The sequence below is a fragment of the Vairimorpha necatrix genome, chromosome 8 (assembly GCF_036630325.1).
Source record: "Vairimorpha necatrix chromosome 8, complete sequence".
NCBI classification, from domain to species: Eukaryota; Fungi; Microsporidia; family Nosematidae; genus Vairimorpha; species Vairimorpha necatrix.
The window spans coordinates 1012434-1036384 of NC_088823.1; the positions used below are offsets into that span (position 1 = coordinate 1012434).

The window sequence follows — 23951 nt, forward strand, 5'->3', positions numbered from 1 at the left end:
TTTAAGGTCTTTATTACAGGGCTAGACTCTCGAACTTCTATATCAAAAATCAATTAGTTTATTGGTTTCTTGCTGAAAGCGCCGTGTAGCTCATTTCATGTAAATGATATCTTTTAGTATTTACAGGAGCTTATGTTTGACGCACTATATCAAAATGTTATCAAAATATAACGAACTAAGCAAAAGAAGTTCTTTTTCAATAGAAGTATTAATTAATTACCTTATTGATATATAATGTAATTGACAGGCCAATGTATAAAAATATATTGCTTTTTGTAAAGTCAATTTTAGTGTTAAAATCTTTTCATTGATATATTTTTAAAAAAATTACTGGCTTAATACATTAGATTATTAAGAACATTCACGTATGAAGCATTATTAATTTTGACACGGTTGTGCATAAAATTCAGATGCATCTTAAAACTTTATCCATAGATTTATTTTAACGTTCAAATTTTTATTAAATCTTATTTTTTTTTTGCTACTTAAATTGTTTTTTTTAACCATTCATGTTTCAACACATTTTATATGTTTTCGGTTCTGAACTACAAAATTTTTACGAATTAGACCATATAAGAGAATTGTATAGTGTAGAAAATGAACTACTTCAAGAAGATAATTATGGTGATGAACATGTGATAAACGAGAATCTTCAAAGTCAAATTAATTCTATTCCAAACGAGAAAAACTGTAATAGAAACTCGTGCTCATATGAAGGAGACTATTTTATGTCATCGGAGTCTTCAATTAAAAATAACGACCCGGCTATGAGGTCTTATATCACAAATTTTTTAGTTCGTACAAAAAAAAAATATCCGAAATCCTTTAATAATAAGACTTACGAAAATATAACAAACATTAATAGTTGCACAAAAATTTTTAATGAGTTATTTGATCAGTGGGAAAAAGAAAAAACAACTATGAAAGTAAGTTTTATTACATACAAATTTAAAGATGCTAAAGATTACAAAAAATATAGAAAATTAAACAGAAAAACGAATTTGTGGTTAAGAAATTTTGGCAAAATTTTTAAGTTTTTCTTACCTCAAATAAAAAATGAGCTTGAAAGATCTTCCATTAACAAAAATGTTAAAATATCAATGATCGAAAATATAAATAGCATCATTCGTGTCATGGATTATTTTGAGCAACTAAAGCCTAAATTTGTAAGATTTAGTCACAGTACTGAAATGTTAAAATTCTATTATACTACTATGATTGACAGATTTCCATATCTATTTGATTATTTTAATTTAGCAGGCAGATTTGTCTATCTGTATGAGATGATTATTGAATTATATATTAAAAAAGTAAACGAATCGTATGACATGGATAAAATATTATACAACATGTCATTTAACTTAGAATATGTATTAAAAAACTCAGATAGCTTGATAAAAGATATTCAAGCAATGCTAACAATGTTGGAACTTCTCGAACCAATAATGAAATAGTTAGCTATACGATTACAACTAAAAAGTTAAATTGTCTATGGTTTTTTATATTCGAATATCTTTCTATTTACCAAATAAAGTTTAATATTTTTACATCATAAAATGCAACATTTAATCATTAAAAAGAAACTAATAGTATATTTAAATTTACAAAAGATCTAAGTGTTATATTAATTCAAAAATAAATATAGTTTTGCGTTTTTTGAACATACATGAAACCAAATAGCTGTTTATAAATTTTTTATTCCTGCACCTAAAATATATACCTACAAATCAGATCATATTTTTTATAAGGTATTATTTGGACCGCGGGTAATTTTGCAAATCACTGAAAATTGTTTTTGGCAATGATCATGCTCTTTCTCTATTACATACTAATCAACAATTAGAAAACAACTAAGTCCATGTTTTAACAATTTAGAAAAATTAACTTAAAGTGCTTACATATATTTGTTTTCTTTGGATAGTTGACCTCTTTTATTATCATCTATTTACATTAGGCAAAATATTGAGACACTCATATTGTACGGGTTTCGCCATAATTCTATTGTTTTTTTCCTTAATATCTTTACATTTTCGTCGGGTTGTTATATATCTTGTCTTTTGATATAAAACCTAACATAATTAACCTTTTTTATATATTTTTACAATAATTTTATCACACATTTGTATAAATATAACTCTTTTAACTTTATGATTTTTTAGTTCTTAGTATGATAAACAATTTAAAAAAAGAAAGCTGTTACAGACACCTACTCTTTCATTGCCTCGCTACTGATTGTCAATCTTCATTTTTAATCGTCCAATAAGATACTCTTAAGGGTCTTATGGGGATATGGCTTGTATATACGTTTATTCTACCAGTACTTTCAAGCGATTTATTTTTATATTAATATTGTGTGTATTTATTTATCATAATGGGGGTAAAAATTATCAAAATATATAACATCCCCCCTCCAAGACGGTTAGTCTCACTTTATCCTTAACCCAAGCAGACTTTTTAGATCATAGTGCCTTTTCTTTACATATCTTCCATTTACTAACTTAACTATATAAGAATCATTGCCACATCTCTCTATAATTTTCCCACTCTCTAAAAACCTACCTTTCGAATATTTATCCGCACCTTTCAAGTTTTCCTTCTTAGCTACTCTCACGTACTCACCTACTTTAAATTTTTCCCTTTTCCCCTTGTTAAACAGTTTTCCATATTTCCCTTGTGGGCTATTTTCAATCATTACATGTCCAGTTTTATCCTCTGTCGCTTCTATTGGTGTACATTTTAGTGCCGTGTGGTAACTCATATTATATTTTTCAATGCTTCCCATGACCTTCTCTGCAAATGTACCTTCTTTAGTCTTCAGAATGCTCTCTCGCAGCGTACCTATAACCCTCTCGACTCTGCCATTACTCCTGTGTGATTCGACACTTACTTTCCTATGTTTAATTTCTAGTCTGTTACACAACTCTCTAAACCCCTCATTGATAAATTCTCGCCCATTATCCGTTATAATCTCTTCGGGCTTTTTTCCTTGTTCACACAACTTACTTAAAAATTCTGTCACATTCTTTCCAGTCTTGTTCTCCATTACCGTGCCCCATACTCTTCGAGTGTAATAATCTATCGCAACCAATACGTATTTACCTGCGTCTCTAAAATCAATGAGATCCAAAGCAACCTTTTCTAAATAACGTGTAGTATCTACAAACTCACATCCACCGAGTCTTTTTCTATTATATATTTGACATTGTACACACTTTCGTATTGTCTCATTTATGTCTTTCTTTATTCCGGGCCAATAAAATCTTTCCCGCATCGCGTAATATACACTTGTCATACATCTATGTCCAACTTTTTCGTGGTATTCCTGCATCAAACTTTCCCTTGACTCTTCTGGTGGTATCTCGACTTTCCGTCCTGAATCAAATCTCCAATATTTTTTTCCTTCTGCGTCATCGACGTGCGCTTTCCATTTGCCCTCTATCTGCTTGGCGGTCCTTTCTCTGATTTTCTTTTTCTTTTCATCGTCTTCCATATGTATCCTGCTTAACGCGTCAGCCACCACCATTTCTTCTGGTTTCTTATATTCTATGGTGAAGTCAAATTCCTGGATCTTTTCAATCCATCTATTTATTCTATTGTTATTAAAACACGGTTTATTTCTAATCTCAACCAAGGCTTTATGGTCCGTCTCGATTTTAAACTTCCTACCGCGCAACTCGTATTCAAATCTTTTTATCCCCCAAAATACCGCGTACATTTCTTTCTCCGATATAGTATATCTGGTCTCTGTAGGTGTTAACTTTTTTGAACTCCATTGGATTGCTACCCATTCATCTTTATCGTTCTTCTGAAGTAACACGGCTCCTATCCCTACATTGCTCGCGTCCGTTCTCAATATAAATTCCTTCCTATAATCAGGCAATCTAAGTTTCCCCATCGCTCTCAAAACTTCTTTCAGCTCTAAAAACTCTCTATTCATTTCAACCGTCCATTCCCACTTCTTATCTTTACCTCTCAAGCTATCTGTCAGATGAATAGTTAATTCCGCGTAATTCTTTATAAAGTTCCTAAACCATCCTGTCATTCCTAGGAATCTTCGTGTTTCACTTACACTTGTCGGCTGCGGGAATTCCAACGCCTCGTTCTTCTTTATTTCATTCGCTTCAATATCTGTACCATTCAATGTGACTCCTAAGAGCTTAACTAACTGTTGGCTAAACTGTATCTTCTCAATATTCAATCTCATTTTATGTCTTTTTAATCTTTCCAATGCTTCTATAACTAGCTTGTCATGCCTTCTTTTAGTTCTAGCGTGTATAACGATGTCGTCCATATATACCTCCACTCCTTCTCCTTGTAAATCTTCAAATATTTGGTTCATTATTCGTTGTAATATCTGCGGGGAATTTTTATATCCCATTACCATACTGTTCCATTCATATACCTTTCTGTTAAATTCAAAGGCCGTATTGTGCTTATCCTCTTCTTCAATCTCTACGTGGTAAAAGCCTTCCTTCAGATCTATAACGGTAAACCATTTAGACCCCTGTGTGGCTCTAACGATGTCCCTAATATTTGACAACTCATACGGGTCTTTTTCAACTAAGTCATTTAAACTCATTAGATTACTTACAAGCCTTACTCCTCCGTTAGGTTTTACTATAGCTCTAATTGGGTTCCTCCACTCGGATGTTGATCTTCTTATAATCTTTCTTTCTTCCAAACTTTTTATATATTTTTCAGTATTTTCCATCAACGCCTGTGGGATAGTTTGTCCTCTTTTAACTACTTTTTTCCCTGGTGGCGTCTCAATTTTACATTTCTCTATCTTACAGTGTACGATCTCTTCCTGCTGCAAGTCAAAAATTTCTCTAAACTTCGCTTTTATATCTTCAATGACAAGGCCCTCTTCCATTCTATCCTCTCTCATTCCTCTCCTTTTTGAATTTTGTTTACGTTTTGCTTCTCCGCATTTCCTATATTCTTGTGCGCTAAGTTCTGTGCTTGTAGATCCACTCTCTTCATGAACAATTAAATACTTGTTAAAATGTTTATTTTTATTATCTTCTTCTTTCCTCTTCCTTACGAAGCAATCTCTTGCCATGTGCCCAAATCTACCACAGTAAAAACAATCTCTACTTCTTACTCTCGTAGTTTCTTCCCTTATTTTTCCTAATGCTCCTCTATTTGCCAGCTCCTCTCGAACTGTTCCTCTAACCGACTCTGCAATTATTTCCATCATCTTACTTTTGTCTTCTTCTTCCTTCTTTTTTAATTCGTCCTTTCTAACCTCCTTTTCCATTTCTTCAATAATTAAGGACCAACTATCTTCTTTTTTAATTCTTTCTACCATAAAGTTCTTTACTTCTTCCGAACCCATTTCATAAATTCTTGCCTTCCATAGAGACTCATCTACTCCATCCAACTCTAGCTTATAAACTATTCTTTTAATTTCTTGTAACATTATTCTGGCCTCTTGACCACAGCCATCACTTGTTGACTCTCGATTTGGTATCGCCCCCATGTATTTATTTATCATAATGGGGGTAAAAATTATCAAAATATATAACATTGTGTTTTAATTTATTTTTTCTAGCCATATTAAAATAACTTAAGCGAAACAAGTAAAAATAAATAAAGGTCATATAGACATAGAAAATAAAAAAATATCATTCTTTTCGCACACTTTTTTTGGTAACAGACATTGTAACAACTGTGGAAAATAATAACCAGGTTCTCATGTATCCTCTCTTAATCAATTGATAAAAAAGTTTGCTTTACATAATTAAGCTTTTGGACATTTATTTATAGAATTTTTGTCTGCATATATTTTACCGTTTGGTTCATTCGAAGCTTTATAAATGTGTGCGTGGTGAAAAAATTAGTTACAAAACGGATCATGTCATTACATGAAAAAACGAACAATGACTTGTACCATAATAAAATAAACATATAGATTTCCAGCGGGCGTATTTATGTATCTTATACGTCTCTATCCGTTCATTCTGTTAAAATTTGCGTTCTGCCTATATGATAAAAATACATTCTTAATTAGTCCACAATTATTATTACCGCAAATACAACTCACTTTGATACTTGTTGTATCGTATTATTGACTCATCAACTTACAAAAAGCTCTAAAGTTCTTTTTCATAATTATCCTATTAAATCAAAAATGTCGAATTCTACATTAATGTAAAAAAAACTATAAGATTTAAAAGTAATTTACTATTCAACTTTTTTAAAAAACTATAAGAAAGTTTGCGACAAAATGATAAAAAAATTTCATCAAATCATATATTAAACCATATAAAAAAAATATATACAAAAATACATGCAATGATGTTAAGAGACGACCATAGTGCTCAAAGTACTTTCTTGATGAAAATTCATTTTTTCAAGTGTTAACTTAGGTTTAATATTCTAAGTTTAATATATTTGGACGGCAAATAGATAATATATTTTTATTGAAAAAAAAAAAGAATCATAGGAATTCATACAAATCATCTACTAGAATATTTTTGGGATTTAAAAACCTAAGTTAATTTGTGAAAACAAAAAAAATTATGGTAAGTATTTTAATATCATGAGAGATATCTGATAGAATTATCGTAAAAGAAGATGTTAGATTAAAATTTTAAGTTGAATTTTAATTGAAATATTATTTAAGTTTATGATGTCGAAGTCTGAAAATGACAATTAAAAAGATCAATTATAAAAACAAAGATATGTTTTGACTGATTATATTTAGACATTATCTGATTCATTTTATTTGTATTTGCTAAGGCTTTTAACTTTGCAAGATTATTATAAGTAACGTGTAACTTCAAACCACAGGTTACATTAGAAAAAAAATAGATGTCTTGAAAGCATAATTGCAGAAAATAAAGCCCAAAAGACTTTTGATCTCTAAATAAGTACTTAATTTTCATGTGTAAAAGTTAATTTTACTCTCTAAATTATTTTGCAAAATTTTAAATAGCTTTTCTAGAGTTTAGCTTTAATTCTTAAGTTTAAATTTTTTTTGTAGTAATTATAAAATTATGATCCTTTTTATCTTGAAAGAAGTTCCCTTCGCTTCTGCTCCTTATAAATATTATTTCTGTAGTTCTGATATCGATGTTAAATTCCTTCCAAAATTGCTACCCAAAATGATTTCGTATCTTTTCTTGATAAAATGCTGTAAATTAATAAACAAAAAAAGCAGTATTAAATCGACGAATGATAAATGTATTCCGTCAGATTTACCACTCGATCTTTCTTATAAACCAGAACAAGGCATCGAAGAAAGTGATAAAAGCCAATCACATTCTTTATTAGTTTCAAAAATTTCTAAGAAAAACGATACTTTAAACAAGATAAAAAATCAAAAATCTAGTGCGTCATCATTAGTTCATGAGTCTGACTTACCACGTTTAATTTATAAATTCGTAAGCCGTATGAAATCTAAATATATTAAGATTAATAAAACTGATAAAGGAAAAAACAAGAATGAAGATGACCGTGCTAAGGAATTTTATAATTTGATTTCTAAATGGGAAAGTGAGAACGTAGATATGAAATATACAGTCAACGCTTTCGAATTTACAAATACTAAAGATTATAAAGAATATCATAAAATTAACGTAATTGCAAATAGGTGGTTGAATAGTTTTGCAAAAATATCTACGTTTTTCTTGCCTCGTTTAAAGAATGAAATAGAAAAGTCTTCTTTCTCTGAAAACGTTAAAAAATCCATAATAGAAGATATTAAATCCTTATATTGTGTCATGAAATATTATAATAAGCTCAGGCCTAAACATATTAGATATAAATATGAACTCAGTACTTTAATATTCTACTATAAGGCCATGATTGAAAGATATCCTTATTTATTTGACGACTTCGATTTATATGGAAGATTTATAGATTTATATGAAAGAATAGTTAATCAAAATTTAGAAATTGCAAATTCAAATATTTTGAATAGGCTTTTGTATGACATGTCGGAAAATTTAAGTTATATATTATATAATCCTAATGGACTTATAGATAATCTGAAAGGACTGTTAACAACATTTGAACGGCTTGAACCATGTATATAAATTTTTACTTTTTTAGAAATCAATATCATATATTTTTTTTTTGTTCTTAAATCTATGTAGAAGGCGACATGGGCCCTTTATGAAGCTTTTTTGTTTTAAATATGAATCTTAAACTCTGAATGTGAGTCTATCTAACACCCATACTCCTCCGTATAACGTGCCAGTGCAACAAGCTTTTCCTAAGCTATTGAACTTAAACAAATAAAAAACTGAGAGCATTATGGCCCAAATTGTGTCCAGAGAGATCTCACGGCAGATATACTTAACGGGCATAGTTTTAACAACCAGAGAAGAGACCTCGTGATAATCTTAAAATCTCTACTATCATCTGCATTAGACACGGGGCTCCTTAATCCACCACGACAAATAGAGACATAAATTGAACTACGTTGACAACTATACTCTCACTAATTTAGGTCATTGTATTACATTTTCCTATAGGGTAGAGTTCACGAGATCCTATTTTACTCTATTTCGCGTAATTGACTATTAGAGCTCTAAAATTACATTCCAGAATTTGTGACACACTACGAAGACTAAATTTATATACCAAATACTTAACGTATCAATTATTTACTACGGCTATAATTTTTCATTTCTTTGCTGCGTTTCTACACTAGATGCTAATCCCCTTAAGGCTGGACACACACAAGTTTCATTGAGTCAATTTAATGATTATCGTGGACATTTTCATCATCTGAGTTGTTACAACTTCACCATATAAATTAAAAAATCTTTTTCGATCCCGGGATTTGATCCCTAGCCACGTTCATTCGAGGGACACTGCCTTCGACCACTAGGCCACAGAACTTTTATTTTTATGGTATAATCCAATACGAAACTTAAAATTCTATTTTGAACATATAAAGAAATTCTTATAATTTCTAAGTTAAACTTTAAACTTTTGTTTTCTTGTGTTATATTCATGCCTGGATTGCAATCATACTTAATTTTTAACCAATTTATTTATTCCTAACTCACTTAAATGGATAAATCATATGACAGTAGAAAATTGAACATATTTTTAAAGTCAAAACAAATGTTTTCAAATATAAAAATTGTTTATTTAGGCAAATAATACAAACAAAACATACTTGTATGTTTTAAATTCTTTTTACATTTCTCTATAGATTAATAAAATACAATATTCATTTCAATTTATTTGTTATTTCTTGTTTCGTTTCAATCAAGTTTCTTAAATATGTTTCATATTCTAATAAATCTTCATTTAGACATTTCTCTTTAACAATTTCTATTTCTTTTTTATTGCCATCATCATCAAATACAAATCTTTTGTTTTTTGGTATAACGGAAAATTGTTTTAATTTGTTTTCAATTCTAATAATTTCATTATCTACGTACAACTTTTTTTTCTTTAATTCTTCTAAAGTGTCAAATTCAACTTTAGAAATTTTTCCGTTTTTATTAATAACGGTATTATATTTAAAAAAATATTCTTTACCAGTAACATTTTCTATTTCACTTTTTGCATCATTTATAAGTTTTTTATGTTCTTTTTTCTTTTTTAATCTTGTAATCAATTCGCTTCTCTTTTCTAATTTTCCATATTTCGCTCTATGTGCAACTTGCTTTCGTTCATAATAATTTTTCTTAAAAGCCATTTGGGGTAAAAAAAATCTAAAACTTAATAACGTCAAATTAAAATAATTTGTTACTTTGAAACACAAAGTTTCAGCTTTATGTATTTTTTTCTTTAATTTTTTGTATCATGAATTTTATATTTTACATGCTATTAGCGTATAGTAAAGATATTTGTACACCTGGGGCCGCCATGTGTATTAATAATATGTTAAGTATATGCGATGAAGGAGGACATTTAGTTACGACAGATTGTCCAGAAGATACTGAGTGTAAAATGAAAAATAATAAGATTTCATGTACTACAAACACAAAAGAAAAGTCAAAACAGTCTAAAGGTACAGAAAAAAACATAATGGAGCAATTAATTAAGTTATCACATGATAAAGATTTTGTAAATTCATTAAAAAAACATTTAGAACAAGACAATGAAGAAGACGTGGAAAGCAATGAAAATAAAGAATCAGAAGATTATGATAGCGAAAATGAACAAGAAGAATCAGAAATTAAAGAAAAGTCTCATAAAAACAAAAGGAAAAAAGAGCAAGAAGATTCAGATAATAAAGATAAGTCCAATAAAAAGAAATCCGACCAAGAAGAATCAGAAATTGAAGAAAAGTCTCATAAAAAGAAAAAGAAAGATAGCAATAAAGAAAAGAAAAGTACTAAAAAACGAGAATCTAAGAAAAAGAAGTACAAAAAAGTCAAATCAAATCATTCAAAATCCGACAAACAAAATGATAAGGAAGATAATCACGTAGTCACAGTTACCTATTATAAAGGACAGGATGCACAACATCGAGATAAGACAGTTACAGTGTATAAAACGATAATTCAAAAAGAAAACGCAAGTAATATCGATGTACAATTGATACAGCCTTCTGATAAATCAGTAAAACCTTATGTAAAGCCACAAGATATACAAAAAAATGGCATTACGTCCTCTGAATTGGCTGGAAATATGCCCGCTACTCAAGGTGGTGGTCAATTAGGCGCAGCACAAGGCGGAGGAGGTCAAGCCGCAGGTACTGCTAATGGTAACGTACCAGGTGGGGCTACCCAAGGAGCTGGTGCAGCAGGCGCAGCTCAACACGGAGGAGGTCAAGCTGGCGGCGCTACTCAAGGGGGTAATACAGGCGGTGCTGCTCAAGGAGGTGGTACGGGCGGTGCCAGTGCACAAAAACCAGCCCAAGGTGGTGGTGGCGCTGCTCAGAAACCTGCTCAAAGTGGCGGCGGAGGTGCTCAGAAACCTGCTCAAAGTGGCGGCGGAGGTGCTCAGAAACCTGCTCAAAGTGGCGGCGGAGGTGCTCAGAAACCTGCTCAAGGCGGCGCTGGTGCTTCTAAGCCATCTCAAGGCGCCGGTGCTCAGAAACCTGCTCAAGGTGGAAGCGCACAGAAACCAACTCAAGGTGGCGGAGATAAAAAGTCTGCTCAGGGCGGTGGTGCCGGTGGAGATAAAAAGCCTACAGAAGGTGGTGCTCAGAAGCCTGCTCAAGGCGGTGGTGCTGGTGGAGATAAAAAACCAAGTGAATCAGGAGGAGATAAAAAACCTAGTGGATCAGGTGGAGGAAATGGAGAAGTAAACGTAAGTGCAGATCAAATAAACGAAGCAATGTCAAAACAGAGTTTTAGTCCAAATCCCGAATATGTAGAAGCTGTAGTTAAGGCAACTAATGAAAACTTTGATGATTTAAATATGGCAGCTATGTTTATTGCTCAACTAGCACATGAATCAGGAGGCTTTCAATACATAGAAGAAATTGATTGCGCTGGATCAACCAGTTGTGCTGATCAATATGGTGGCTCGGAAGGAGCTCCTGGTAAATCTTACCATGGAAGAGGTTTCATTCAATTATCGTGGCCTGCGAATTATAAAGCAGCTGGTGAGTCATTGGGTATGGGAGATGAACTCTTCCAGAATCCAGAGAAAGTAGCCGAAGATGCCGAGCTTGGCGCGAAAGTGAGTGTTTGGTTTTGGAAGGAGAATGTAGAAAGTGCGCCTGGTGTAAAAGATAATCAATTTGGAGCTACAACAAAAGCCATTAATGGAGCTTTAGAATGTACAGGATCTAATGTAGACAAGAGTAAAAAGAGATATGAAATATATAAAGCAGTAGCAGAAGTACTAGGAATATCAAATTTAGCAGATGAAGGAGGTTGTTATTAAATTGTATTTATTTTAAATATTCTTTTTTTACTAATCTGATTTCACCTAAATCATTTTCGTCACATGTTATTTTCTCGTCTATTTTACATTTTAAAAGATTCAATGCCAAGAATACGTCTTCGTTCGCCATGTTAAGTTCATTTGCCATGTCTGAAATTGACACATTTCTGCAATTATTTTTTTCTAAATATTTGTAGACTTTATATTTCCAATATTTATAATAAACTTTTTCCCCGTCTGAACTAAGTGGTCGTTCACAAGTTCCTTTCTTATAGAAATAACTCAGATCTATTAAAAGTGAACCAAAACCTTTTCTTTGGCAATCAGGCAAGACTACGACGCAAGACAAGTTGTTGTTCGCGTTATATTTTTCCTCAGAAAAAAACCCGGCAAAATTCGAGTTATCAAAAAGAATATAAAAATTATAATTTTCAATGTCCCAAAATAATGTTTTATGATCAATAAAACATTTCCCAAGTAAACAAAGATTTTGACAAAATGGTACATTTTCATACCCATAAATTTTATATATTTTTGTTTGTTTTTCTTCATAAATCAATTTCAATCCTGGTATCTTTTTATCGCATTTTTGCCTGTGTCGGTCGTATGAGATTTTTTCCTCATACATTCTTAGACACTCATTGCAAAAATATTTTGTGTCAGTTTTTAATTTATTAAATTGGTCAGTTTTTATTTCAAAAATTCTATCACCCAAAATCACATGTTTTATTTTATTTTTTTTTTCAATATTTTTTTCCTCATAAATTTTTTTCAAAATTTCTTCAACTTCTTCATTTATTTTGATTTTTTTGTGCATTGAACTTTTATTGTCTTGTTTAATTTCCATGGGCATGTTTTTTTCCCTTGTAAATGGACGAGTACATTTCTAGAAAAAAAGACTTATTAGAAGATTTAAAAAAACTTTTTTATAAAAATAATGGAGTAAAAGAAATGATTAGTTTACATAAAGAAATACTTAATAATAAAGAGTCGATATTGAAAGTTTCTAATTTAAAAAGATATCAGGAGAAATTGGAAGAATTGGCCAATTGTGCTGATGAATGCGAAGTGAAATTAGTTGAAAGAGAACAAATTTGCCCATTCCAGCAGAAAAAAGTAGTGAATGCTTTTACGAATCATTGTGGACACACTTATGAGAGAAAAGGATTAGAGAATTTTTTAAAAAATAATAATTATAAATGTCCAGCCGTGGGATGTAATTCCACTGTAAAACTTAAATAAAAATTCTTGAATCAAAGATATTGACTTATTTTATCTAAGATTATTTATTAATAACGGTAAATTAAAATTTAAATAAACCATAAAAAATATAAATTTAATAAATCAAATTTGTAATAATATTTTACTGCCCTCTTATGGATCTTCTTGTAAATAAATACAGACCACTGAATATTGAATCAGTTATAGGAAATATTTCCACAATATCAACTTTATCAAACATAATTAAAGAAAAATCAATGCCTCATCTTTTATTCACAGGCCCACCCGGCACTGGTAAAACTTCCTCTGCTAAAATTTTCGCTTTTCAATTAATTGGCAGTAAAGACGGCATTTTAGAATTAAATGCTTCTGATGACAGAGGAATAGACACAGTAAGGACACAAATAAAAGATTTCAGTATGAAGAAAATCCAGACAGTCCCTTTTAAGATAGTAATTTTAGATGAATGCGATAGTATGACGACTGCCGCTCAACAAGCTATGCGTCGTATTATGGAGACACACAGTTCAGATTGCAAATTTATTTTAATTTGCAATGATTTCTCGAAGATATTTGAGCCAATACAAAGCAGATGCGCAGTCTTAAGATTTGATAAAATTGACACTTTAATCATAGAAAATCGGCTTAGAGAAATTTCGAAATTTGAAAATATAAAATTGACAGACGAAGCTGTCAATTTCATAATTGATGTTTCAGACGGAGACATGAGACAATTACTTAATATTTTACAGACTTGTATAAATAACCCGAATTTGATTGATGTTCAATATATTGTCAAGATTATAGGAATACCCTCTCCTAAATTAGTAAATGAAGTGGTAAATTTGTTACTTAAAAAGAATATTGAAGAAGCTATAGAGAAATTTGAGAAGATTTGGGATGAAAAATATGACGCAGAAGATTTGATTTCGTCTTTTTTTAGAATTGCTAAAAATATGGAAAATTATGAAGTGGTGAAGGCCGTTGGCCTGACGCATTTGAAAATTATCAAAGGGAATATAAGCAAATTGATATTTTATGGTATGTTTTATGACATCTTAAAAGTTAATTAAAAGAAAAAAAAATATAATTTATTTTAATTTGTCTAAACAGTTATGTTTAAATTTATTTTAATTTGTCTAAACAGTTATGTTTAAATTTATTTTAATTTGTCTAAACAGTTATGTTTAAATTTAATTTGTCTAAACAGTTATGTTTAAATTTAATTTAATTTGTCTAAACAGGTATGTTTAAATTTAATTTGTTTAATAGTTTTGTTTAGATTTATAAATTCATTTAGTTTAGTATGGTTATTGTTATAAACATCTTTTATCTATGGAGATAAGGCCAAAATATAACTTATAAATAAAATTATAATTTTTTTCATAAAATAATGTTTATTTTATTTGGTTCTTCTTCTAAATATAACACATTCTTGATTTTATCATTACTTTTCTTATACATCACAAATTTGATATTTTTACAATCTCGAAATTTCTTTGTCAAATTTTCCATGTCTTTATTATTTCTTATAAAAAATAATATTTTAGAAGATTTATCAAATAAGTCCTTTTCATTATAAACTTGTTCTCTAATTTGTAAATCTTTATAATTTACTGTATATGAATCGAGAGTAGGCACTGTTTTATATTTTTCATTAATAAGTGAATTTATTGTCAGAGTTTTCCCTGTCTGCCTGTAGCCAGTGAAAAGAATGTTTTTATTCAAGTTAGTTGGTTTTAATCTGAGGAATAATTTATAAGAAAGTATGAAGATAAGCAAGGAGACAAATATTTCTATAATCATTTTTAGTATAGGGGGCAATTAAAGAGAAAATATTAGAAATCACAGAAAAGAATATGTATTATGAAGTAAAAAGAATTAAAGCTTCGTATATTTAATCTAATCAAATTTATTTAAAAAAAATGAAAATAAGTTTATTATTATGTCCTTTTAGCATTAGACATTTGTAAATAATAGCATATTATCTCCCTATGTTTTTTATGCCACTTTGTTTTTTTGCATAATTCTCAGACCGAGTTTGTTTGTTTGTTTTTTATTTTAAAAGTATAAATACGCATGAATTCTTGAAAAAACATGCCCTCCATGGAACTGGCCTTTTTGGAAAATATTTTGTCAACCAAAGACTATGATTTGTTTAGTCGAAAATATTCAGAGATATTTAAGAAATTGGATACAGAGACATTTCAGTATCTAGTAAGTCTCAGAGGAGGAGACTTGTGTCTCCTCCTTAGAACTTTGGAAATTGTCCTTCTTTTTAAAAAGAAGTTGTTTTTAGAAGTTGTTTCTTATGTAGAAAATAACATCAAAGGCCTTTTACTTGGGAAATATAGAAGTTATGATATCTTAATTTCTAAGATATTGAGGATGTATTATTTATCAAGAAAAGAATTAGGAATAAATAATGACATATGTTTTAATTTGTTGGTTCCCAACAAAGAGTTAGGGAATGAAGAGTCAGTCTCTGTCATTACTAATTGTTTATTGGATTATCTTGTTAGTAATAAAATTTACAGGAGAATTGAGAATTTTATTGTCCCTTCAGAATTGTCTAAATATAATTTCTATAATGGAGTTATAGAATTAGTAGAAGGGAATTATGAGAAGGCCTTTTTCTTATTAGATTCTCCTAATAATAAAGGAATCAGGGCAGTTTATTTAATATTGGCCAGTTTATTGCAGTCCAAGTTTAATATCCCTGTAGAATATGATAAGAAAATTAAGATTTATTTTGATCTTATTAGAATTGTCAAGGAGGCCGATCTTCCTGGATATATGAAATTTATAGAAGATCATAAAGATGATCTTATAAAAGATAATACATTTTTCATTATACTGAGATTGTCTAGGAATGTCATTCAGGAGAAGATCAGGTGTATCAGCCTGGTTTATTCTAAGATTTCTTATGAGGACATGAGTCAAAGGCTCAATATTGACAAGGAAGATTTAGAATATATTTTATTAAAAAGTATAAACTCGGGGTTGATCTCTGGGGAAGTCAAGGATGGCGTATATTACGCTTGTAAGACCAAGAAGAAAGTAACAGACAAATTTAAATTTGAAAATTTAAAGAAATTGAATTCATATATAAAATCAGAAATGAAGTATCCTGAGATTCAACCACTTTGTTATGAGAAAGCCATACAATAAAATTTATAAGTCATTTTTATTATAAAATGTTCTTTATTTGTTATATAGTCAATCCTCTTATGACGTAAGTTGTTTTTCTTTATTCTTATGGTTTATTTATTTTCTCTGTTTTGATTTCTTCTCTTGTTGTAATTCTGTAAGATATTGCTCTTTTTGACATAATTGTCAGTATCATCTACAGAATTTTCACTCTCTAAATATTTCTTATATTCCAGTGTATTGAATATTTTCTCTAGGATTTCTTCATCTGTGTTTTCATTTTCTAGCCCATAAGAATTTATTTTTTCTTGGATTAGTTTTCTTTTGTCTTCTGATAATTTCTCAAACATAAAAAAGGGTAAACTGAAGATTTATAAAAACATGAGAAAAATTTAATATTTTACATTTATTATTTACATTTTATAAGATTATAAAATATTTACAATTATTTTAAGTTTATATATGCTTGATATTTAATTTTATATAACTAATAATATTACAAATCAAATCTTTTTTTTTAAAATTTATTTTTTTTTACCCCATTTTTAAATGGCAGAATTTTTGAAGTTTCAAGAAGAGGGTCTTGATAGAAAAGAAATAAAAGTCGGCCACTACATCAAAATTGAAGAAAACGACACTGTCAAATTCACCCGTGTAGAGAAAATTGACTCTGTTAAATGTGGTAAACATGGATCTGCTAAAACTGCTGTAACCAGTAAAGATCTTCCTAATAATACCAGTAGGAACATGATCTTAGTTGCCAGTGACAGAGTCACTGTCATGAAAATGATCAAAGTGAATGCAAAATTGATTGATTTTACTGATGATAAAACTATAACTGTCAAGGATGAGAACAATAACTACTTAGAATTAGATGTAGAGAAATCAATGAGTCAAGAAGATAAAGATAAGATAAATGAAGTAATGGAAGAAAATGGAGATGTAGAAGAATTTGATTTTGTTTTTAGAGCTTTGCCAGGGTATATTAAGATTGATACTATTAGACCATCTAAATAAATAATTTACAATTAAAAATATTAAAAAAAAGCATTATAATTTTTTATATTAATTGATTTAATTTATATTTTTAATTTGTAAAAAAAATTTAAAAAAATTATTGAACTTATAATTTAGAAAATGGTACATTTTTATACTTAAGAATTAAATTTATTTTTGTATAGTACCAGACTGAACATAGAACAAAGGCTTTTTAGAAATGTTCAGTTGACTGATCTTATATTAACATTTGTTATTTAATAAAAAAAATTATTTTAAATTGAAGAAAATAAATAATTAAACATTTAAAAATCTTCTTATACTTTCCAAAGTAAGGTCTCTACGACATTATTAAAGATAAGATAGCTTTGTTAACATGTATTAAAATTTGAAATTATTTTTAAAAAACTCAATATTGAAAATTTTATTTTCAAAAAACTCAATATTGAAAATTTTCTACTGGTTTGAGATAGCCATAACTCATTTACATTATTTATAAAAACAATACATTAAAGCGTAAAACTCTTGGTCATATTCTTTAAGGCGGATTAAGCATATAAACCAACTACTAATAAATTTAATTATGACAACGATAGTTCTAGTATGTGTAAACGAACATATATAAAAAACTTAATGCGTATTAGCACTTAGTGAACTTACGATAATAGCAAAAGCCAAATATATTATTAATACATATAGTATTCTAGACTTTCGTAAATAAAATGCAAACTAATTAAATTATACCATTAAATTTCTAAATTGGGTGTAAATTTTATAATATTTGCAAGGAGTCAACCCATTAGTCATGATTTAACTCCTTGCAAACTATTTATTTGGAATAAAAAAGTTATTTACGAACTATGAGAAAATATATGATAAAATTATATAATTCTATTTCTCAACACAAAATATTATGTTAAAAAGACATATGACTAAAATATACAATATATTAAATCTTATTGAAAAAAAATAAACTGCTGAACTACTTTTCATAGTGGGAATTTGCGTGTATAATTAAAAAGATAAACGATATATAAAATGTGGCATGTAATATAAAGAAATTTATAAAACTTTTACTTCAGAACTCATTTTTAAAGTTTTTATTAAAGCCAATGTTCCCCATGGTTATAATAAAACAATAATAGAAACTACTTCAAAATTAATTTTTTGAAATAAACAAGCAATCAATTTATAAATATATAGTTAGATTTTTTTAATCAACATAATTGTCAAACCTAACAATTTCTTTACTCTAAAAAAAATTTAATAAAAAAAAACAGTATTAGTTACATATAATTTAAAAAAAATCTATCAATGCAAAATGGGACGCTGGCTTGAATAGGAAATTCTACTTCAACAATACATTGGTGAAATGACAGTCAACATTTTAAAAATTATTTGTATTATAAAGACGAAAAAAGATATATATAAATTTAATCCATAAACTTAAATGTCCACAAAAATACAAATTGATTTTAAAATATCTTTGAATTACATTTCTTTAAAATTTATTCTTATGATTTGTGTAATTGCATTATACTTTATATTTATATTCATTTTCTAATATAAAACTAGCGTAACCTTTCCCATTTTGAATACGGGATCGATATTAGGCTTGATGGTATGTTCTCTTAAAATTTTTACACCTTGAGAAAAAAATAAAGTAGATTTTTTAAAAAAATGCTTTTAAGTAAATATAACTAGTTAAATAGAGATGAAAACAGTTTTGATACAATTAGACATATTTTTATGCAATATATGTCGACCACTTAGCTAAAATAACTATTCTTTACTTTTTTTCTAGGTAAAGTTAGACTAATTTTATATAGCTATATTAAAAGAAATTTTGAGTTTTAGTCATAAAAATAATAATTCAAATGAAAAATATATTAGCAAAAACTAAACACACCTAAAATTATCAAATTGAAGCATTATTTCTATCTTTGATAGAGTTTAAACATAATAAGATTCAATTGAGTAGACTGGAGATTTTAAAAACACGAAAAAAAGGGCAAAAAATTAAATAAATTTTTTTAATTCAAGTCGATAGATTTGTCCTTGTAACTACATCAACTTTTTCATTTATGCATTTTTATGAAATGTGTATCGAAATGTATAAAAGAATCGTCATCGAGGTTATAATGCAGACTATAATAACAACGGACGATATAACTCATTCTTTTATTTATTACACAATTAGTTAATAATCTAGAATATTCGTTAGCAAAGACTATTCTTTTATTTAATTTGTATGATTCGAAAAAAATTAAAACTGTTACTACTTATTAAAAATAATTTCATATGTAAAAATCAATACCCCTATGAATTTGTTTACATTTTATTGTCTAACATTTATTTTAAGAAATCTGAGTGCTCAATCTGAAACAAATGTGAAAAGTATAACAGATGAAATTATTGATATCAAGAATATTATAAATTTTGAAAGAAGAAGAATGATCAGAAGATTAAGAGTAAAAGAAATGTCTGTTATTTTAGAATATTTCGAACAAAACAAAATTAATTATAAAGACGAAACGAGGTTATTAAAAAATATAGCCCATGTAATTAAGTGCGATGACTACTATAATAACGGACAATATGTTTATCAACCAGACAAAGATCAAAAAATTGATATGGTAACTAGTATAATAAAGATGTTTGCAAAGTTGCATCAGAAAAATATCTATTTTGATTTTAAAGAAATTAATGAAGAAGTTAGAAAGAAATTAAAAGTTAATAATGGACCCATTAGATATAAGTCTTACGAATATATTCTTTATCGTTGGTTCATGAATACTATTGAAGTAGAAAATATAATTTTGGTATATAAAATTGAAAAAAAAGATTTATATTACATAGAAATGCTTAAAGTAAAAAAAGTATGGGCATGATTACATTAATTTTTCATTAAAATAGTATTTATTTTTGTTAAAAATATTGAATTTGAAATTTTAAATATTTTTTAATCGAATTATAGGTTGATTTATTCATTTATATATATATATATATTAAAAAGTGGTATTATTTTTTTTACATTGGCTGAACCCTTTTCTTCCGTACTACTATTATATTCATGACAAATTTCATGTACTTTGTAAGGGTATTTGATAAAGCATTTTGGTTTCTAAAAATTTATTTATCACACTTTTCAGTTTGACTTTTATGAAAAAAAATAAATAAGTTTTGAGACATTGAAGTTCAGGAGATTAAAAGTTGCTTGAGACTCGAACAATAGCTTTTAAATCAATATCCAAGCAATATATGTTTATATGGGATAATAAATGATTGATTTATGAATTTATTTTAACACAATGTCCGTGAATAAGAAGTGCCGAAAATGCATTACTAAAAAATTTAAATATATTTAATTTGAATAAATGGACAGCATATTAGATTGCGAAAAACATATTAACATTTTAGTTTTCTAAAAACTTCCAACACAAATTGTAAGAATGTAAAAATTGTTAGAATATAAAAATTGAAAATACCAAGAAAAAATGAGCTTTTGTGGATTTGGAATCAATCAAAGATTTGTATAAAAAAAAACTAGTTTTTTGTTTTGATAACAGAGTAGATAAATAATCTAGGCAAAAAATTGCATGGTGATAAAATCTCGTAAATGTAATTTTTTTGCCTAAAAATTAAAACGCTGATAATATAACTAGGTTATCAAAATACTTGAAACCAGATATTCATCCATCGATTTTATAGGTTTTTACTTATTAAAGTCTCTTTTTGAGTTGAAATACGAAAATCTGCTCTACTCATTGTCTAAGGCTCTATAAGGTTCAAATACCACCTATATATATATATCGATTAACGAAATTTTACTAGAAGATGAAATTAAACGGCACAATACCTATATCCGAGAAGTGTCATCATGATACAAATCCAAACGTTCTACTATCATCTGAATCCTACACCAGCATAATCACTCATGAATAAATTGCATTTTCCAGGTCGGCGCTTAAAATTTGTCTGTAAAAATTTTGTATCGGCGTGTCTATAATTCATAAGGAAGGTTTTAAAATCGTCTTACTTATTTCGTAATTTAAAATTTAGTTCAAAGGATCTTATCCTGAGTTCAACAGTCATCGATTTTTAAAAGTTTAGATTGTTTTTGTCACCTTAAAGTAACGTTAAACCTGTGCTAGCTGGGCCATAATGTGTGAATCATGCTAAGTAAATCATCTGTAGCTTGACTCGGTAATATCTACTATAAAAAATACAATTTGTGTACACATTTTAATGTTCCAACAGATACCATATATCTCATAATCAGACACCAATTCACGTATAAAATCAATTTTTTTGTCTTATTTTATAAAAAAGTGCTTAAAACTAGTGTGATGTGATTTTAAAGGTTTCATATCATTAATTTTTTCTTACAAATTAGTTCGACGATGAATTTTAATTTTTTTTCCTTAAAGATAGTTAGTCATTCGAAACAAAGACTCATTAATATATGGTTTTAGAAACAGTACTCGATACATTGATTGGATGTAAATCATTTTTTATATAATGTGCTTATAAAACTACAAATATAAAATTTCGGCTGGAGACATGGGGGACATAAAAAAATGTAAAGTATTTTATTATATTGGACGCAACATTTCATACTCCCAATCTTAGAATTAAAAAATAATTCTTAAACTATATCTAAAAATAATAAAAGGTGTCTCGGCAAAATAGATTAACTGTCTATATGTATATAGATTAATAAATGATCATAAAAACTTCGTTGCGTAATTTTTTATTTTCGAGAAAGTTGTAAATATTATTGTCCTGTATAGATAGGACTTTGTAGCGTTTAACATGGCTTTTCAGATAATTTTAAATATATCAATTTATGGTTTTCTTATTTATTCAATATTTTTTAACTTCAAAGACATACTTTCTAATAAATTTTATTTTTTATTAATCAAGTGTTTCAACACTTAATTCAAACATTGGCGTACTTACTAATGTAGTAAAAATATTATACCTTCCGTTGGTTTGTTTGTTTGCGGGACACGTCTTGGAAGGCGACATGGAACGTTTGATGTGCCTTCAGAAAGACATGACAGATGAGTTTATGGCATCTGATTTTGTGATATAGTTATGTACATCAAAATTGTAAAAATTTTTAACCATTATCTTAAATGTTAAAAAAAATTTAAAAAAAAGTGAAAGTTTTTTTTTGGAAAACTTTGTGGCCAGCCTAAAAGCATGATAATGACTTAAACAAAATATTTTTAACAAGTATGCAAGATATCAACATGATTGTGATATAAATGGCTAATCTCTTTTTTAAATCAGAAGTGCTTATATATGATAATTTTATCAGATTTAAAAAAATAACGTATATTAATTATGGCATATAATCTTATTTTTATACACTTTTTTTAATATTATTTTTAATTCAAAACTATAATTTGCCAGAAATATGCACTGTTTAAATAATTAATAAAATATCTTTCCTTATAACAAAGGGATAATCTGACCAATCAATTATTCAATACAAGGATTGATTTTTTTTGTAAATTATTTTTAGCTGTAAATAATTTAATATTTATATTTTCATGTTTAAAAAATTTATATTTTTACTCCTTTAAAAAATATCTACGATATTTAATTAAAAAAAATTAACCCCTATGTATCTGTTTGCATTTTTTTTTTAATATCTACTGTCATAAATACGAAAGCTAAGAATTTAAAAAAGTATAATAGCGGAAATTACGGAGATGAACTACCTGAAATTACTGAGATTATAAATTTTGACGATAAAAGCGTGTTAAGAAGAATAGGAGTAAATGAAATGACTGTTATTTTAGGATATGCAAAACTAGTGAAGCTCGACATTATAAAAGAAGAGAAATTACTGAAAAATATAGCTGAAAAAATTATGGACGATGAATATTACAATGGCGCACAATATGCTGATGAAAAAGATGAAAACCAAAAAATAGCTACTTTAAAAAGAGCTGTGAAAACGTTTGCAAAGTTACATCATAAGGATATCTATTTCGATGAAGGAGAGATAAAATCGAATTTAGTCAACTTATTAGTTTTAGAAGGACCCAGGCCTAATTTTTATGAATATAACTTATATTTTTGGTTTATAAGCACAATTAAAGCAAAAAAAATGATTCTGGTTTATGAATATGAAAAAATACCAATAAAAGAAGTGATTCACTGATAAATTAGAATTCAGTATAAAAAAACAAAAAAAAATATGAAAATATTTATATATTAAAATTAATTTATTTCATAATTTGTAAAGACACGTATAGAATATTTAAACAATTTACATATAGTTTTTTTTGTTTTTAATTTATAACGATTCAGATAGCATTGAAAATTTTTGTTATAGTTTAATGAACAATTTTATTAATGAATCATTTTTACCTTGCAAAATTTGTTGTACTTTATATATGGAATCTATTTTTTTACGTATAATAACTTAATTAAATTTATATTATTATATTTTTACGGTTTGAACAATTATATGATTAATAATTAAATTAGAAGTGTTAGAGAAAAAAACCAATTTGAATTGTGAGTAGGGGTCCTATCAAGATAGTTGGAATAATTATATTCTAACAGGGGTTTTTATATATTTAGTTATGTGAAAACTTAACCTCAACATATCAACACTGAAAAAAGTTAACGCTTTTATTCGAAATACGAATTGCGTATGCTAAAACAATTTCAGTGCTACATTATAAGTAAAAAACCAGTTATTAGTTCGGCAACAATAAATCTTGTTTAAATTGTTGAATACATTTTTAAAAATA

The 23951-nt window shown here is 28.0% G+C and overlaps 12 protein-coding genes and 1 non-coding gene across 16 annotated transcripts; 8 read left to right on the top strand and 5 right to left on the bottom strand.

Moving 5' to 3' along the window:
* Window positions 1-509: 509 nt before the first annotated feature.
* VNE69_08178 (uncharacterized protein) lies at window positions 510-1454 on the top strand (the record flags this gene model as incomplete). Its single annotated transcript, XM_065474496.1, has 1 exon — window positions 510-1454. The coding sequence occupies one exon, from the start codon at window positions 510-512 to the stop codon at window positions 1452-1454; it is 945 nt and encodes a 314-aa protein (XP_065330568.1).
* Window positions 1455-7109: 5655 nt separating this feature from the next.
* VNE69_08179 (uncharacterized protein) lies at window positions 7110-8042 on the top strand (the record flags this gene model as incomplete). Of its 2 annotated transcripts, none has more annotated exons than XM_065474498.1 (1): window positions 7110-8042. In XM_065474498.1, one exon carries the CDS (start codon window positions 7110-7112, stop codon window positions 8040-8042), a length of 933 nt encoding a protein of 310 aa, XP_065330569.1. The 2 variants fall into 2 exon arrangements, with proteins under 2 accessions (XP_065330569.1, XP_065330570.1); XM_065474497.1 differs by having other exon boundaries at window positions 7398-8042.
* A 737-nt stretch (window positions 8043-8779) lies between these two features.
* VNE69_08906 lies at window positions 8780-8851 on the bottom strand. The gene has a single exon. It is a non-coding gene; the product is annotated as a tRNA-Ser (tRNA).
* Window positions 8852-9190: 339 nt separating this feature from the next.
* Window positions 9191-9664, bottom strand: VNE69_08180 (uncharacterized protein; the record flags this gene model as incomplete). Its single annotated transcript, XM_065474499.1, has 1 exon — window positions 9191-9664. One exon carries the CDS (start codon window positions 9662-9664, stop codon window positions 9191-9193), a length of 474 nt encoding a protein of 157 aa, XP_065330571.1.
* A 107-nt stretch (window positions 9665-9771) lies between these two features.
* Window positions 9772-11808, top strand: VNE69_08181 ((endo)-chitinase; the record flags this gene model as incomplete). 3 transcript variants are annotated; one of them, XM_065474501.1, is made up of 1 exon in its annotated part: window positions 9772-11808. In XM_065474501.1, the coding sequence occupies one exon, from the start codon at window positions 9772-9774 to the stop codon at window positions 11806-11808; it is 2037 nt and encodes a 678-aa protein (XP_065330572.1). The 3 variants fall into 3 exon arrangements, with proteins under 3 accessions (XP_065330572.1, XP_065330573.1, XP_065330574.1); XM_065474502.1 differs by having other exon boundaries at window positions 9919-11808; XM_065474500.1 differs by having other exon boundaries at window positions 11254-11808.
* A 7-nt stretch (window positions 11809-11815) lies between these two features.
* Window positions 11816-12655, bottom strand: VNE69_08182 (histone acetlytransferase; the record flags this gene model as incomplete). Its single annotated transcript, XM_065474503.1, has 1 exon — window positions 11816-12655. One exon carries the CDS (start codon window positions 12653-12655, stop codon window positions 11816-11818), a length of 840 nt encoding a protein of 279 aa, XP_065330575.1.
* A 23-nt stretch (window positions 12656-12678) lies between these two features.
* On the top strand, window positions 12679-13050 carry VNE69_08183 (putative DNA repair protein Mms21; the record flags this gene model as incomplete). Its single annotated transcript, XM_065474504.1, has 1 exon — window positions 12679-13050. One exon carries the CDS (start codon window positions 12679-12681, stop codon window positions 13048-13050), a length of 372 nt encoding a protein of 123 aa, XP_065330576.1.
* Window positions 13051-13184: 134 nt separating this feature from the next.
* On the top strand, window positions 13185-14102 carry VNE69_08184 (replication factor C subunit 4 (RFC4); the record flags this gene model as incomplete). Its single annotated transcript, XM_065474505.1, has 1 exon — window positions 13185-14102. The coding sequence occupies one exon, from the start codon at window positions 13185-13187 to the stop codon at window positions 14100-14102; it is 918 nt and encodes a 305-aa protein (XP_065330577.1).
* Window positions 14103-14412: 310 nt separating this feature from the next.
* Window positions 14413-14835, bottom strand: VNE69_08185 (putative ADP-ribosylation factor-related (ARF); the record flags this gene model as incomplete). The annotated part of the gene is made up of 1 exon (XM_065474506.1): window positions 14413-14835. The coding sequence occupies one exon, from the start codon at window positions 14833-14835 to the stop codon at window positions 14413-14415; it is 423 nt and encodes a 140-aa protein (XP_065330578.1).
* A 300-nt stretch (window positions 14836-15135) lies between these two features.
* VNE69_08186 (proteasome subunit RPN3 (RPN3)) lies at window positions 15136-16200 on the top strand (the record flags this gene model as incomplete). Its single annotated transcript, XM_065474507.1, has 1 exon — window positions 15136-16200. One exon carries the CDS (start codon window positions 15136-15138, stop codon window positions 16198-16200), a length of 1065 nt encoding a protein of 354 aa, XP_065330579.1.
* Window positions 16201-16292: 92 nt separating this feature from the next.
* Window positions 16293-16529, bottom strand: VNE69_08187 (uncharacterized protein; the record flags this gene model as incomplete). Its single annotated transcript, XM_065474508.1, has 1 exon — window positions 16293-16529. The coding sequence occupies one exon, from the start codon at window positions 16527-16529 to the stop codon at window positions 16293-16295; it is 237 nt and encodes a 78-aa protein (XP_065330580.1).
* A 199-nt stretch (window positions 16530-16728) lies between these two features.
* VNE69_08188 (eukaryotic translation initiation factor 5A) lies at window positions 16729-17196 on the top strand (the record flags this gene model as incomplete). Its single annotated transcript, XM_065474509.1, has 1 exon — window positions 16729-17196. One exon carries the CDS (start codon window positions 16729-16731, stop codon window positions 17194-17196), a length of 468 nt encoding a protein of 155 aa, XP_065330581.1.
* Window positions 17197-19496: 2300 nt separating this feature from the next.
* On the top strand, window positions 19497-23353 carry VNE69_08189 (putative SP-containing protein; the record flags this gene model as incomplete). The annotated part of the gene is made up of 2 exons (XM_065474510.1): window positions 19497-20045; window positions 22865-23353. The coding sequence occupies 2 exons, from the start codon at window positions 19497-19499 to the stop codon at window positions 23351-23353; spliced, it is 1038 nt and encodes a 345-aa protein (XP_065330582.1).
* Window positions 23354-23951: the final 598 nt, after the last annotated feature.